The sequence below is a fragment of the Pongo pygmaeus genome, chromosome 9 (genome assembly GCF_028885625.2).
Source record: "Pongo pygmaeus isolate AG05252 chromosome 9, NHGRI_mPonPyg2-v2.0_pri, whole genome shotgun sequence".
NCBI classification, from domain to species: Eukaryota; Metazoa; Chordata; class Mammalia; order Primates; family Hominidae; genus Pongo; species Pongo pygmaeus.
In genome coordinates, this window is record NC_072382.2 from 119,201,679 (window position 1) to 119,215,584 (window position 13,906).

At 51.7% G+C, this 13,906-nt stretch overlaps 1 protein-coding gene across 2 annotated transcripts in view; it reads right to left on the bottom strand.

Annotated features, from left to right (window-relative positions):
* The window catches only part of DSCAML1 (DS cell adhesion molecule like 1), a 366,272-nt gene that overhangs the window by 6,104 nt on the left and 346,262 nt on the right, over positions 1-13,906 (bottom strand). For both annotated transcript variants that reach the window (XM_054439952.2, XM_054439953.2), the window contains exons 21-27: positions 10,147-10,300; positions 6,035-6,152; positions 5,482-5,645; positions 5,108-5,206; positions 3,982-4,170; positions 3,210-3,497; positions 1,730-1,885 (exon numbers count right to left, since the gene is read on the bottom strand). In XM_054439952.2, the coding sequence (XP_054295927.1) occupies positions 1,730-1,885; positions 3,210-3,497; positions 3,982-4,170; positions 5,108-5,206; positions 5,482-5,645; positions 6,035-6,152; positions 10,147-10,300 (1,168 nt within the window). The remainder of the gene's footprint in view (positions 1-1,729; positions 1,886-3,209; positions 3,498-3,981; positions 4,171-5,107; positions 5,207-5,481; positions 5,646-6,034; positions 6,153-10,146; positions 10,301-13,906) is intronic.

Here is a 13,906-nt window from a genome sequence, read left to right on the forward strand (position 1 = left end):
GCCCCAGATGATTAAACTCTCATATCAACCAAGAGGCTTCACTTCCTCCTCTGGGGCCTCTGTCCCCAAAAAGTCCATGGATGGATTTTGGGGCCCCTGCTTGGGCCTTGAATAGGATCAGGACTCTCAAGTTAGGAATTTGGAAGAGAGAAGAATTAAAGGGCCTAGTTAATTTATTAGACCCCTGATACCTGAGAATGAGCTGTCAGAATGAATCCCAATAGCTGTATGCATGCATCCAATCATCCAATTGTCTGGCTATCCATTCACCCATCCATTGATCCATCCATCCATCCATCCATCCATTGATCTAGCCATCCATCTACCTAACCATCTACCATCCAATTATCCATTCATCCACCCAACCAACCATTAATTCATCATCCACCTATTCAACCTCCATCTATCTGTCTATCCATCCACCCATTGATTCAACCAGTAATCCATTCAACCATCCACTCATGCATTCAACATCCATTCAATCATTCTTATATTTATATATTAAACCTTACATCCAACCACTCCTTTAACCATTCACCCAATCATTCCACAATTCCAATAGTTTTTCCATCCAGCCATCCATCCATCTAGTCATCCGTTGATCTATCAGAATAGTCATCCATCCATCCAAGCATCTGTTCAATCATCTACCCATCTGTTCAACTATTCATGTAATCATTATCTAGCCATTCAACAATCCATCGATTTATCCATCCATCCACCCATCTATTCATTCAACCTTTTATTCAACCATCCTTACACCCAGCCATCTATTCAGCCATCCAAACATCCTTCCATCTATACATCCTTCCGCTCAACCATTTATTCAGTGATCCATTGTAACTACTCACCCATCTAGTCATTCAATTATCCACTCAATCATCCATCCATCCATCCATCCTTCCTTCCTTCCATCCATCCAGTTATCAACCATCCATTGAACCATCTATTCATCCATTTAGCCAATTCCTGAACACAATAGGGAGCATTAGTCATTCCCTCTTCTATGCTACTATTGTCTCCTGGCGCCTCACATTAGATGATAAACTCTGTAAGAGTATGGCTTGGCAGTTCTTTATTGATCTCTGTAGTCTTGCAGTATCTATGATGAAGCAGACTCAATAAAAGTTTTCCAAATAAGTGAAAGTATATTTACGAAGCAACTAGTAGGTGCCGGACACTGTATTAGGCTGTGGGAAAATCGAGGTAAATCAGACCCATTCACAGTAGACTGTGGCATCAGGTAATGGAAAAAGGGGATAATATTCAAAATATTTAACACCTGACATGGTGCAGAAACTGCCCAGTTAGAACTGAGCATTGTCCTAGAGACTACCTGCAGGTCTATTCTTTAGTGGATGGGTCCTAGGAAAGTTGCAGGGATCCCGTGAGAGGGGATGAAGCATCCAGTGTGGAAAGGAGCAACATCTGTTTACCAACCAACATGGAAATGCTTAAATTTTTAACAATCAACATGGCTTTACCAGTGTGTACCTCTAAATATTAGCCCTGATTGGGGCAGGCACAAAGTCTTGGGGGCATAGAGGAGGAAGTGGTGAATGAAACCTTCTGAACTAAGGAGGTTTCAGAAAGTTTGAGTGGCTGCTCCTTCTTCAAGGGGACACAGGCACTCTGTATTATCCAGATGGTGCTGTGAGCCAGTAAAGTGGGGACAATGTGGCCGAGAGCCAATACCCCCTCCTGGAAGGCCCATAGGAAGCTCCCCCACCTCGGAGTCGCTTCAGCCGTTTCTCCTTCCTCTTCTTGCGTACAATGAAGAGCAATGCCACCCCCAGTGTGGCCAGGATGACGGGGCAGCCGATGGTGAACAGCTTCTTCACATCGTCCCCTTCACCTTGAGCAGACTTGATGGGTGGAATGGTGCCTGAATGAGGGCAAAGAATACAATTAGATGTCCCTTATGAGCCAGGTGCTGTGCAGAACATCTCATGGATGGGGCAGTCCTCTGACCTCTCTTGCTGCTCTTGGGCTCTGACCTCCACCTCCTGGCACAGAACCCTGGACTTCCCCTCTCCTCCCCAAATTCCGGTCCTATCAGGACAGCCATGAACAGTTGTGTAGTTTTAATATTGCATTATATTAACAACTTCCTGGTACTGTTGTGGAATTAGCCTAAAGTCTCCTGGAGTTAGTCTCTCGCCTGTTGGAGTTCAGTGCTCATTCCTAGAGAGTAGATTGATGGGCTTAAATTCTCATATCCAGCTGGGGTGGGGAGAACAAAGGGTGAAGCACGGTAGGGAGAAGTCAGGGCAGTGGGCCCTCGGTTCTCTTACCCAGATGGGGACAAAAACCACTACAAACCCTACATTCTCTCCCTGCTCACCCCTCCCGGGGGCCATATCTGTTAACGCGGGGCTCCTGTGGGGAAGCATGGCAAGTTCTCCTGCTGACATAACCCTCTGCCAAGCCCTGATCCTTGCCTGTTTCAGAGCTTTGCTTAAGAGTCACCTCCTTCATGAAGCCTTCCTTGCTTGAGTCCATCCTCTTCTAATACTGCTTTTATTCTGTTTCCTTAGCACATAGGTAGACTTGTGACAATGGGCTTCTATGAATTCAGCCTTCCATGTTCCTTCAATGGATGTGTGTGTGTGTGTGTGTGTGTGTGTATGTGTGCATGTGTATATGTATCCCTATGTGGCAGAGGCAGTTAGGAACTGGTAGTATGCCTTTTCTGTGGATCCTGGAGTCTCCATGTTCAAAAAGATGGTGGCCACACAACCCTTGCAGGACTCCAAGAGAGCAAGAAACAAATCAGTACAGGGTTAAGCCACCAGGTTTTGGTATTTGTGACTGCAGCATAGGCTGTCCCCTCCTGGCTAATATTCCATATCAGCAGAAAGTTCTTAGAGGTCAGGACCTCAACCACACCTCTACCTCCTTTGTCACCTCCCTGAAACAATGCACAGTGATTGAGGACTGCAGCTTCAAAGACTCTCCATCTTTGGTATTACTGACCTATGTGTCTGTCCATCTGTAGTGGCCATTGGTGCATCTGCCCGCTTACCTGGCTGCAACAAACCTGATGTTCCCTTTGTCAGCCCCTTCACCTGTGGGCCAGCATTTCTCCCGCCTGCATTCCTGCCTGTTTTTCTATTAGTCTGTCTCTTTATGTATCTGCCACTCTGCCCACTTCCTTCGCACCACCCTGCTCCAGCCTCTGTGCCATCCCTCCCACCCTTGCAACTCACTGCCATCGTAGTCCAGCGTGGCGAACTGGGCCGTCTCATTGCCACAACCGGCGCTGTTGCAAGCCCTCATGCGCAGCTCGTACCACGTGGCCTCTCGCAGTTCTGTCAGAAACACCTCCCCGGAGCTGTTGGCCCGGAGGCCCTGCCAGGCCCAGGTCCCCTTGGGCCGGTACTCCAGGACGATGGCTGTGATAGGGCAGCCCCCATTGTTCCAGCCCTGCAGGTTAAGCCGAGCATGCGTGGAGTTGATGTGGGTGAAGAGGTGTTGGTCTTTGCTGAAGGAGGGCTCTGGCAGGCCGGAGGGAGAGAGAGAGGTTAGAGAGACTCGGGGGAGGGGAGGCAGGACTGGGCTGGGCTGGAAAGGATTTCCCTGGGGCAGCTGGGATGGCAGTGGCTCCAGGAGAATACATGTTTGGCACAGATGGGGTGGGGAAGCCCCAGGGCGCAGAGGAGGAAGAGGAGGGGAGGGAGGAGAGGGAAGAAAAGGGCAGGGCCTGGAGAGAGGCCTCAGCAGAGGAGGAAGGGAGCTGGGAAGAGGCAGAGGAATGCCACCTTCGGCCACCTGGTGGGGAATTGGAACTAGTTTTTCCTAATGGGATCCATCGGGACACTGTGGTGACGGGAAGGAGGCTGAGGCTCCTCCCTTCAGTCTCCCTGCATCCCTGGACCCCTCCTTCCCCACCCCAGCCACCTTATACCCCATACCTGGCCCCTCTAGCCCACCCTCCCTGGGCCTGTCGCTCCTTCCCTGCCCCGGTGGCCTGGGCCTCACCCCGCCCGTGTGTCTTGGCCTCGATGATCTCGCTGATGCGCCCAGAGCCCACGCTGTTCTTGGCTGCCAGCTTCACCTTGTACCACGTGCCACACTTGAGGCTGTCCAGCTTGAAGGAGCGCTCGCTGGAGCTGATGAACACGTCCTTCCACTCCTCGCTGTTGTCCACCGAGTACTGTAGCACGAAGCCTGCGGAGGGTAGGCCTGATTCAGGTGGGGGCAGGGCAGGGCAGGGCAAGGCAGCAGAAGCCCAGCCTCGGGTACCCCAACAGGGGGGCTGGGCTCCAGGAAGCGGGCAGAGTCAGGCTTTTGGTCATTGGAATGGGCATATGCTCCTTAGAAGCAAAATAGGAAGGATCAGCCCCAGTCAACTCTCTATATTAAACCAACCAATCAACAAAACACTGTAAGGGCCCTGGGTCTGGCCCCTGGGCAGGTTTGACGCTGTCACTTTGACTCTAGTGTTAGGGGTTAGCGGCAGGTTCAGGAGGGGAGAAAACCAGAGTTGTGAGGCTCACAAGGGGTCCTGTCTAGACCTTCACTACTCCGCGCATGGCCTCCTGAGCAGCAGGCTCAGAAGCACCTGGGGCGTGTTAGAAAGGCAGGTCCCTATACCTAATGCTAAATGACGAGTTAATGGGTGTAGCACACCAACATGGCACATGTATACATATGTAACAAACCTGCACGTTGTGCACATGTACCCTAAAACTTAAAGTATAATAAAAAAAAAAGGCAGGTCCTCAGCCCCAGCCCAGAGCGCTGAGTCAGAACTGCATTGTTACAAGGCCCCTTGGTGACGCAGACGCACACTCACACTTGGAAAGCACTGATCTAGTCCATTTGTCTACTTTGACAGATTGGGAAACCCAGACTCGGAGAGAGAAACAGCCTATTCCGGGGTCACACAGCTCACAAGTGGCATTGGAGGGGCGGGCGTCCTAAATCCCAGATGCCTGGGCCATTGCAGTTCCCTTGGCACTTGAGTGACTTCCTTGTGGGTCACTCGGCCCCCAGATCATTTCTGCCATTTGGAGACAAATGGCAGAAGTGGGTGAAGCCCCTTCCCTGCCCCGGGCCCAGAATTCCTTCCCCTAACTTCCCCCGCATCCAGACCCCTCCTCACCTCGGATGGAGCTGCCCCCATTGTCACCTGGAATCCAGGTCAGGGTGATGGACGAAGCTGAGGTTTTGGAGACAGTGAGGCGGGGCTGGTCCGGGGGAACTATGAAGGGAAAGCCACCACCCCTTAGCACAAGGGTGGACCCTGTGATGGGGTGTGGGGGTCCCCCCATGATGGGAAGGTGCTGGCTCTCCCACACCCTCACTCCCACTCCCCAGCTCTCCTGCCTCCCCTTCCACGTGCACCTCTGTTTCCCCAAAGTTCTGTCTCTCCCTTAGTTTGGCTTCTTCCATTCGAGGACCCTCTCGTGTGATGGAATCCCTACCCTTTCTCCATCCCTGTCTCCAACCGGGGTTACCTGCCTCACAGAGCCTCACCTTGCACCAGAAGGTTGACAATGATGGTGTCAAAGCCGCCGGTGTTGGTGGCCGTGCAGGTGTAGTAGCCGGAGTCCTCAGCCTTCACTGCACGCAGCAGCAGCGTGCCGTTGGTGTGGATGATCCGGTGCCCGTCCATGGACACCGGAATGGCAGAGTCTTCACTGCCAGGGGCGAGGACGGGGTGGGTGGGTCATGTCAAGCACCACTTCGTCCTAAGGCCCTCCCCCCAGTGTGTGACAAAGAGAGCTGGGGGTGGAAGGAGGCTCGCCAGGGGATGCCAGGTTCTTGGGGCTTTGCTCAGCACTCCCTGGGGGTATGAGGTAACCCGGCCTCTTTAACCATCTGGGGAAGGGAGGTCCTTGGCTCCCAATAGGGGAGCCAGGAGGCCAGGCCTGCTTGAGAGAGCAGTAGCAGCACACCCTGCAGGGCCTCTACAGGCCTGGAGGCAACCGGGTCACCAGGCAGGAGGGCCCCAGACTCTCCTCCACACCGCTCTTCTACTATATCCCTCTTTGGGGCCACCTCATCCCTCCACTGTCCTGACACACACCTGTCCTTGGTCCACTTCACGGCAGGGGCTGGATCTCCCACTGAATTGCAAGGCAGCCGAACATCTTTCATCCAAGGTGTTGTCACGGTGCCCCCAAAGGAGATGATCTTTGCTGGGGCTACAGCGGGGAGAGGATGAGGGCCACGCCACTTCTACCCCTGCACAATATTCTGGCCTCCTTCCTTAGGGCCCCCTGGATTTACAGTTCAAATCCTCCCTCCCCGATCTGATCTCCACCTTGGGCTTTTGGTGAGGGGTGGGTGTCAGGGAATATTGGCTGGAAGACATTGACTCGAGAAACATTGATGAAATACCAGTTATGGTCAGGATCACATGAGGCTCTGAGGATTCAAAAAACGAGTATGATTTATTCCCTGTCCTCACGTTGATCACCATCCAAAAGGGAGACAGATACTTGAGGAAAAATTATAATGGGGCAAAATGCTATGGTAGGTGCAGGCACGAGGAAGCCTAGGGGTGCGAGGCAGGGGGAATGAATGCTGCCTATAAGTGGGCGGTGGAGGCAATGGCCGGGAACAGCATCTGGAATTGGAAGCTCTGACTTGAAGGCTAAGAAAGACTTTATAAGCAGGGAAGGAGACACATGTCAAGAAGAGGGAATAGCACTAAGCACGGGCATGGAGACCTGAAGCTCATGGCAGGTGTGAGGGTTTGCAAATACTCTGGGGTAACCAAAGCTTGAGTCCAGGGGGACGTGCAGAAGTAGAATCTCGGGGGCTTTGTTGGCAGGGCCAGGAGACTGGACTCCCTCTTAGAAAGCCACCACCACCAGAGGGTTATAAGAAGTGGTGCTGGCCAGGCCCGGTGGCTCACGCCTGTAATCCCAGCACTTTGGGAGGCTGTGGCAGGCGGATCACCTGAGGTTGAGGTCAGAAGTTCAAGACCAGCCTGGCCAACATGGCGAAACCCTGTCTCTCTACTAAAAATACAAAAATTAGCCGGGCACAATGGCAGGTGCCTGTAATCCCAGTTACTCGGGAGGCTGAGGTGAGAGAATCGCTTGAACCTGGGAGGTGGAGTTTGCAGTGAGCCGAGATCATACCACTGCACTCCAGGCTGGGTGACAGAGCAAGACTCTGTCTCAAAAAAAAAAAAAAAAAAAAAAAAAAGGAGTGGTGTCCTCAGCCGATTTCAGATGCATCCTGGTTGCTTGCAGAAGATAGTTTGGTGGAGGGGGTCCCGGAGGACACAGACCATGACAGGATGGTGGCCAGAATGCAGGCTGGAGGTGACGTGTAGCAGTGGGGAAATGAGGGGCTCAGAGCAAGAGCTGACAAAACTTAGGGTCTGGCTGGTTTGGGGGAAGAGAGCCGGGAGGGGAGGATGGCTCCCAGGATTCTGGCTGGGCCACCGAGGTGAGTGATGGCACCCTCATGGGAACAGGGCACACTGGAGGAGGGGCAGGCTTGGCAGGAAGGACCGGATGGCTTCACCTCATACTGAGTCCACAGTGCAGCCACAGCTGTAGTTAGACCACAGATGGGTGCGTGTTTGGGAGCACCAGAGAGATGCCTGGACCAAAGACGCTGATCTGGGAGTTGGCAGGCATGATGAGGCCACAGGAGGGGATGCAGACTGACAGGGAAGTGACCAACTCTAGGATCAGCATGCACAGGCAAAGCAGAGAGGACGGGCGTGTCCCGAGGGTGGTGGCGGAGGACTGGGTCAGCAGCATCACAGAAGGCCACAGGTGCCCAGAGTGTGGTGGGTAGGTAAATGCATCTAGTGCCTGGGAGATCGCCAGGCCCAGATTTAAAGGAACCAAGTGCCTCAGAGAGTAGAGCAGGCCCATGGAGCTGGGCCCTTCTTGGGTGGAGGGAGAGTGAGGGAGCAGCTGAGAGGTTCAGGTGCGGGATGTGGGGATGGGCTCCTGTGCTGGTCGTGCCGGGTGCCAAGGCACTCTCAGAGCAGGGGAGTTCTGGGGTCTGCTTGGAGCAGTGGGGGCACCAGACAGGCCCGGCAGAGGGGTCCACATGAAGACGGCCTCCATGGGGGGGCGGTGAGAAGCCTGGGGGCTTTGTGGGGGTTCTCCGAGTTTCTCTAGAGATCAGGTTCCAGACCTGGTTTTGCCACAGGCTGGGGTTGGCTCCCCGAATCTCTGTGTGTCTCAGGGTGTGTGTGCATATGTGTGTGTATGTGTGGGTGTGTATGTGCATCTGCATGTGAGTGTGTGGATGTGTGTGGATGCGTGTGTTAGTGTGTGTGTGCATATGCGTGTTTGTGCACATGCATGTGAGTGTGCATGTGTGAGTGTGCACGTGTATGCATGTGTGTATGCGTGTGTATATGCGTGTGCATATGTGTGTATGCATGTATTAGTGTGTAGTGTGTACGTGTGTGCATGTGCATGTGTGCATGTATTAGTGTATATAGTGTGTGCGTGCGTGTGTATGCATGTGCATGTGTGCATGTATTAGTGTGTATAGTGTGTGCACACACGTATGTGTGTGCATGTATTAGTGTGTATAGTGTGTGCGTGTGTATATGTGTGCATGTGTGTATGCATGTATTAGTGTGTATAGTGTGTATGTGTGTATATGCGTGTGCATGTGTGTATAGTGTATATATGTGTGTGCATCTGTGTGTATGCATGTAGTAGTGTGTATAGTGTATGTATGCGCGTGTATGCTCATTAGTATGTGTATGTGCATAAGTGTATGAGTGCGGGTCTGTGTGTATAAGTGTGTGCGTGTGCATATATATGTGAGTGTGCAGTGTGTGTGTGCATGTGTGTATGGGGGAAGGGGGCAGCAGTGGTTGTCTTTCCCACCTCACAGGGCAGCTGTGAGGTGACGCTGTGTGAATGTGTTCTAGGAAGTCCATAGCTCTCTAGGACCGTGTTTATTTAATGCCCCCAGGAGAAGAGACCAGCGTTCTGCAAAGATGCCCAGCCCTCCCACTCCTGCCTCTGGGCCAGTGGCAGCTGTTCTGGAAGGGTGATAGGCTCTAGGCCCCTTCCCTTCCTGAAGAAGAGGTTGGTGGTAGGGGTAAGGGGGTGGTAGGAAGCACTGAGGCTGTGTGGAAAGAGCCCTGACTTGGAGCTGAGAGAGCTAGCTCACTCCTTCCCGGCTGTCTTTGCATTCCATGCCACTCCTGCCTCAGGTTGCTCAGCTGTGGAATGGGTCAACGAGCCCTGCTGGCAGGGCAGGTGGAAGCCCCTGGCCCACCGTAGGCCCTCGATCAGATGCTGGCTGGCTCTGAGCCCGCGGCAGGATAGGGCTGGGGTTCTTGTATCTGGGCCAAGAGAAGCTTAAGTCGCCCAGGTAGGGTGGCCAGGCTGTGCAGGCACCACCTCATCTGGTCTGGGCTGCGGTGGGTAAGACAGTGGGGGAGTGAGGAGGGGCCCAGGGAGGCCAAGCGGCAAGTAGAGGACCTGCAGTCCTGCGCTAGTTGTGGCCAGTTCCTACGCCCCAGGGACGGAACAGACGCTCAGCCTTGCAGTTCTACCTGTGCGGCTGCTGCAGCTTGCCCTGGGGATGAGGCCTTGGAAGTGTCATTCCTCTGAAAAGTGGGGGTGCAACCCCCATGGCACACTCATGTCCCAGTCAGAGATTCAGCGGGGCACTCCCTAAGAGGGTCTGATTCTAGCCCAGAGCCTCCTTCACAGCACGCGCTCTGTAAAGGTCTGTGGTTGCAGGAATCCGCCATCGCTGGAACCACCCCTGTCCGGTGTCCAGTTCAGCACGGGGGCTCTCCTTTGAGCCTCAGCTGCTCTGTGGAAGCAGCACACCCCGCTGTAGCCACCTCTGGAGGAGCTGAGCATTGGGACAAAGGCCCGGCTTTGAATTGGGGGTAGGGGGCGACTCCCCTTTTTTCAAGTTAGAGGTAGGGTTTGGAGTCAGGAACTGAGTGCACCCTGTCCCCCCGCCCCAGGCAAGAGCTGGAGGCAGCCTGTTGTGAGGCTTTGCTGGAGTCAGGGGGCAGCAGAGGCCCAGTCTTGGTGTGTGCAGGAGGCAGGCGGGTGGCCAGTTCCTCACAGCCGGGTGGCAGATAAAGCGGAGCAGGCAGAGCCCCTGTCTGGGGAGAACTAGGATTCTGGAAGGCAGCTTTTGGAAGTGTTTGCCCCTCTGCCCCAACCTCAGGTTTCTCACCCTTGCCAGCAGGCTCGATGGTCACCTTCTCGCTGCTGTTGCCCCGGCCGGCGGAGGTGACGGCGGCCACCCACAGCAGATACTGCTGACCGCGGTTTAGGTGGGCGATCCGGTAGAAAAGCTGCTCTGGACTCGTCTCGTACTCGCTGGGAGCCTGCAGGGCAGAGGCAAAGAGGCTCTAAGAAGCAGAACTGGGGCCCTCCAGCCTCTAAATCTTCCTCAGTGCCCGGGACTCAGAGGAGAGGATGGTGGGGTTGGGTGGGAGGCAGGATTCTGTCCTATTTGCCCTTTCCAAGTTTTAGAGATGCAGCGGACGGAGTGTGCCCTGGGCTTGGTCCCTGGGAGCTGATGGGCCTGCCTCGTGGTGTTGCTGGGTCAGCCTCAGTTTACCTGTTTAACTGATCCAAGCTCTGGCAGCTGTGGCTCAGGCCAGGGGATGTGAGTGCTTTAGGTGAGGGATGGGGTAGCCAGGACAAGGGAGAATGGTGGACAGGGGGTCCCAGGAAAGCCCTGAGGAAAGAGTCTTCAGGAAGAAGGCAAATGACTGCCTCTACCTGATGAGGGTTGGAGACAGGCTCCTGCGGCCTGCCCTGGCTCCCAGTCACCTCCTAGCCCTGCCGTCTAATTACCACTCCTGCATTTTGCAGGCAGCACGCCTGCCCGTCCAGGGAGGAGGGGGCGGGAGAGGGAACTGTGAAAGCTTTACTGAGTAGCACTTTATTAATGATTATTAGTGGTATAGATCACCATATATATTTGTAGGTTATACAAATCTATAAATTTTTTTTTTAACAAAATGACAGTTTTGACAAGTTGCCAACAAAACAATATCGGATCCCAGTGGTTTTACCAGTTGCTTTGATGAAAAGATTATGTTGCCTTGGAAACCAGAGGCTCAGATATTGAAATGAATTTGAGAAGGAGCTTTTGATAAGCGCTAGTTTGCAGACCTCCTGTCAGCCTCTTCCCTGGCACGGGCGGGATGGGGCTGACTTTCATTTTATTTTATTTTTTGGTCAGCCGCGGGGAAGGGAGAGGAGGACAGCACCAGGGCCCCTTTGAAATCAGAACGGAAGTCCGGGGAGGGAGAGCAGCCCCAGAACAGACGGGGGCCCAAGGCCAGAGGGAGCTAATAATTAGTTATCTCTGCAGTCACGGGATCTTGCACACACACGCTCACAGGCACACACACATGTAGACGCATGCACACACGTGCTGAGGAACAGACCTCCAGGCATGTATGGGCACAGAGGGACATTCTTCATGCCCCATAGCGGGGCTGAGAGGCCCAATAACTTATAACAGGAGGAGACATCCTTTTTGGCCCCAGGCCATCTGCAGGGAAATGTTAGGGGAAAAGGCACAGGCATCTCTGCAACACACACACACAGCTCCCTGGCATACTCCTCCTGCCTCCCTTGCGGGGGTCTGGCCTTGAATCCAGGAGGTCTGGGGGGGCAGGTGCAGAGCCACCCTTGAGCCCTGGTGGTTGGGAAGCCCTTTCAGGCCACAGCACTCTGGGACTGGTGTGCGTATCTGTCGTTGATATGTGCTTGAAGTGTGGGGTAGTGTAGTGGCTTCAACACCCTCCTGCCCTTCCTCCCGGGCATATAGCCCGTAAGGTTGCCCATGGTTTCTGGACGCTGTTTTCTCTCTTGCAAACTAGGTAAGCAATACAGCTCTGCCCAACCTGTGTGTGACTGAGGCACAAGGAGGCAGGGGTGTGCACGTCCTTTGTAAACTAGGACGTCTTCTTCTCTGGGCTCGTTTTTGGTGACAGTACAGGAACGTATGTGTTTCTATGTACATGTGCATGTGTGGAGAACAGCTGAGTGTATGTGCCTGTGTGCATCAGTGTATGCCTGAGTGTATATTTGTGCCTACACAGACAGGGCAAGAAAGTTTGGCTTCTCCTTGTAGGTATTAGCATCCAACCCAGATACTGGGTGCTTTCCTTTTAACCTGGACACCCCGTGAGTCTCCTGAAATCATGTTCAAGAGCACACGGTCATATCCCCAAATAAAGTTCCAGTGGATCAAAGGCTTTTGAAAAAAGGCAAGTTATGAAAGAAGAAACTATAGGTAAATATTTATCCATTTTTCTAATCATAAAAATCAAGGCAAAATCATAAATGGAAATGATTGATAAATTCAGCCTCTGTAAAAAGAAAAACTATGGTACATCAAAAACAGAATCAAAGGCTGGGCATACTGGCTCACGCCTGTAATCCCAGCACTGTGGGAGGCTGAGGCAGGTGGATCACCTGAGATCAGGAGTTTGAGACCAGCCTGACTAACATGGTGAAATCCCAACTCTACTAAAAATACAAAATTAGCCAGGCATGGTGGCGCATGCCTATAATCCCAGTTACTTGGGAGGCTGAGGCAGGAGAATCGCTTGAACCTGGGAGGTGGAGGCTGCAGTGAGCTGAGATTGTGCCATTGCACTCCAGCCTGGGCAATAAGAGTGAAACTCTGTCTCAAAAAAAACAAAAACAAAAACAAAAAACCAGAATCAATAGGCAAGCAATGAATTGGCAGATACTTGCAACTTATATGACAGAAAATGGCTATTATCCTTAATATGTAAAGAACACTTATAAATCAATAAGATAAACATGAGAAACCCAAATAGAAACCTGGACAAAGGACGTAAATTGACAATTACCCGAAGAAGAAAAATGTAGCCAATTAACATATAAAACCTAACTAGTAGCCAAAGAAAGGTACTTTAAAATACAGCACATTTATAAAAAATCCATCTAACAAAAATAAAGCAGAACAAAACAGAAAACAAATGTGGGATCAGCATAGGTGCAAAGGACAATGCTGCTGGCCACTCACCCTGCTGGTGGAAACATACATGGGTGCAAATGCTCCGAAGGGCAGTTTGTAAATCTGTATGCAGAACTTTAAGAATATTTACTCTTTGTGACCCAGGAATTCCTATAGAAATTTACCTTAAGAAAATTTTAAAATATGTGCATAAAGACTTCTGTGAAGGATGTTCATTGAGGCGTAATTTATGATGGTGAAAATTTGAAAGACACATTAAATATAGAATAATGGGAGACTGGTTAAATAGATTCTGTATAAACAGCCATTCAAGATCATGTTTTAGGTCAGGTGTGGTGGTGGCTCATGCCTATAATCCCAGCACTTTGGGAGGCTGAGGCGGGCAGATCACTGAAGTCAGGAGTTCGAGACCAGCCTGGCCAACATGGTGAAACCCTGCCTGTACAAAAATACAAATATTAGCCAGGCGTGGTGGTGTGTGCCTGTAATCTCAGCTGCTTGGGAGGCTGAGGCAGGAGAATCACTTGAACCCGGGAGGTGGAGGTTACAGCGAGCCGAGATGGTGCCACTGCACTCCAGCCTGGGTGACAGAGCAGGGCTCCATCACATACACATGAAAAAATGTTTTGGAAGACTATCTGATGGTGTAGGAAAGCACAAACAGGTATTCCATGAAAAAAGCAGATTGCATTATGTTATGTATAATATTATTTTAATTTGGTTTAATGAAACACCTTGAAATATGTACTATATGTACAGATCAAAGACTGGAAGACTATATACCAAAACATCACCAGTGTTTACCTGTAGGAAGTACAAGTAATTTTTACTTTCCTCTCTATTCTTTTATGTTTTACAGATTTTCTATAATAAAATTGCATTATTCTTATAATCAGTGAAAAATGTATTATATTATTAGTAAAATGTCTACCAGGATTCAATGCAGCTGTGGCCATCCCCAGGG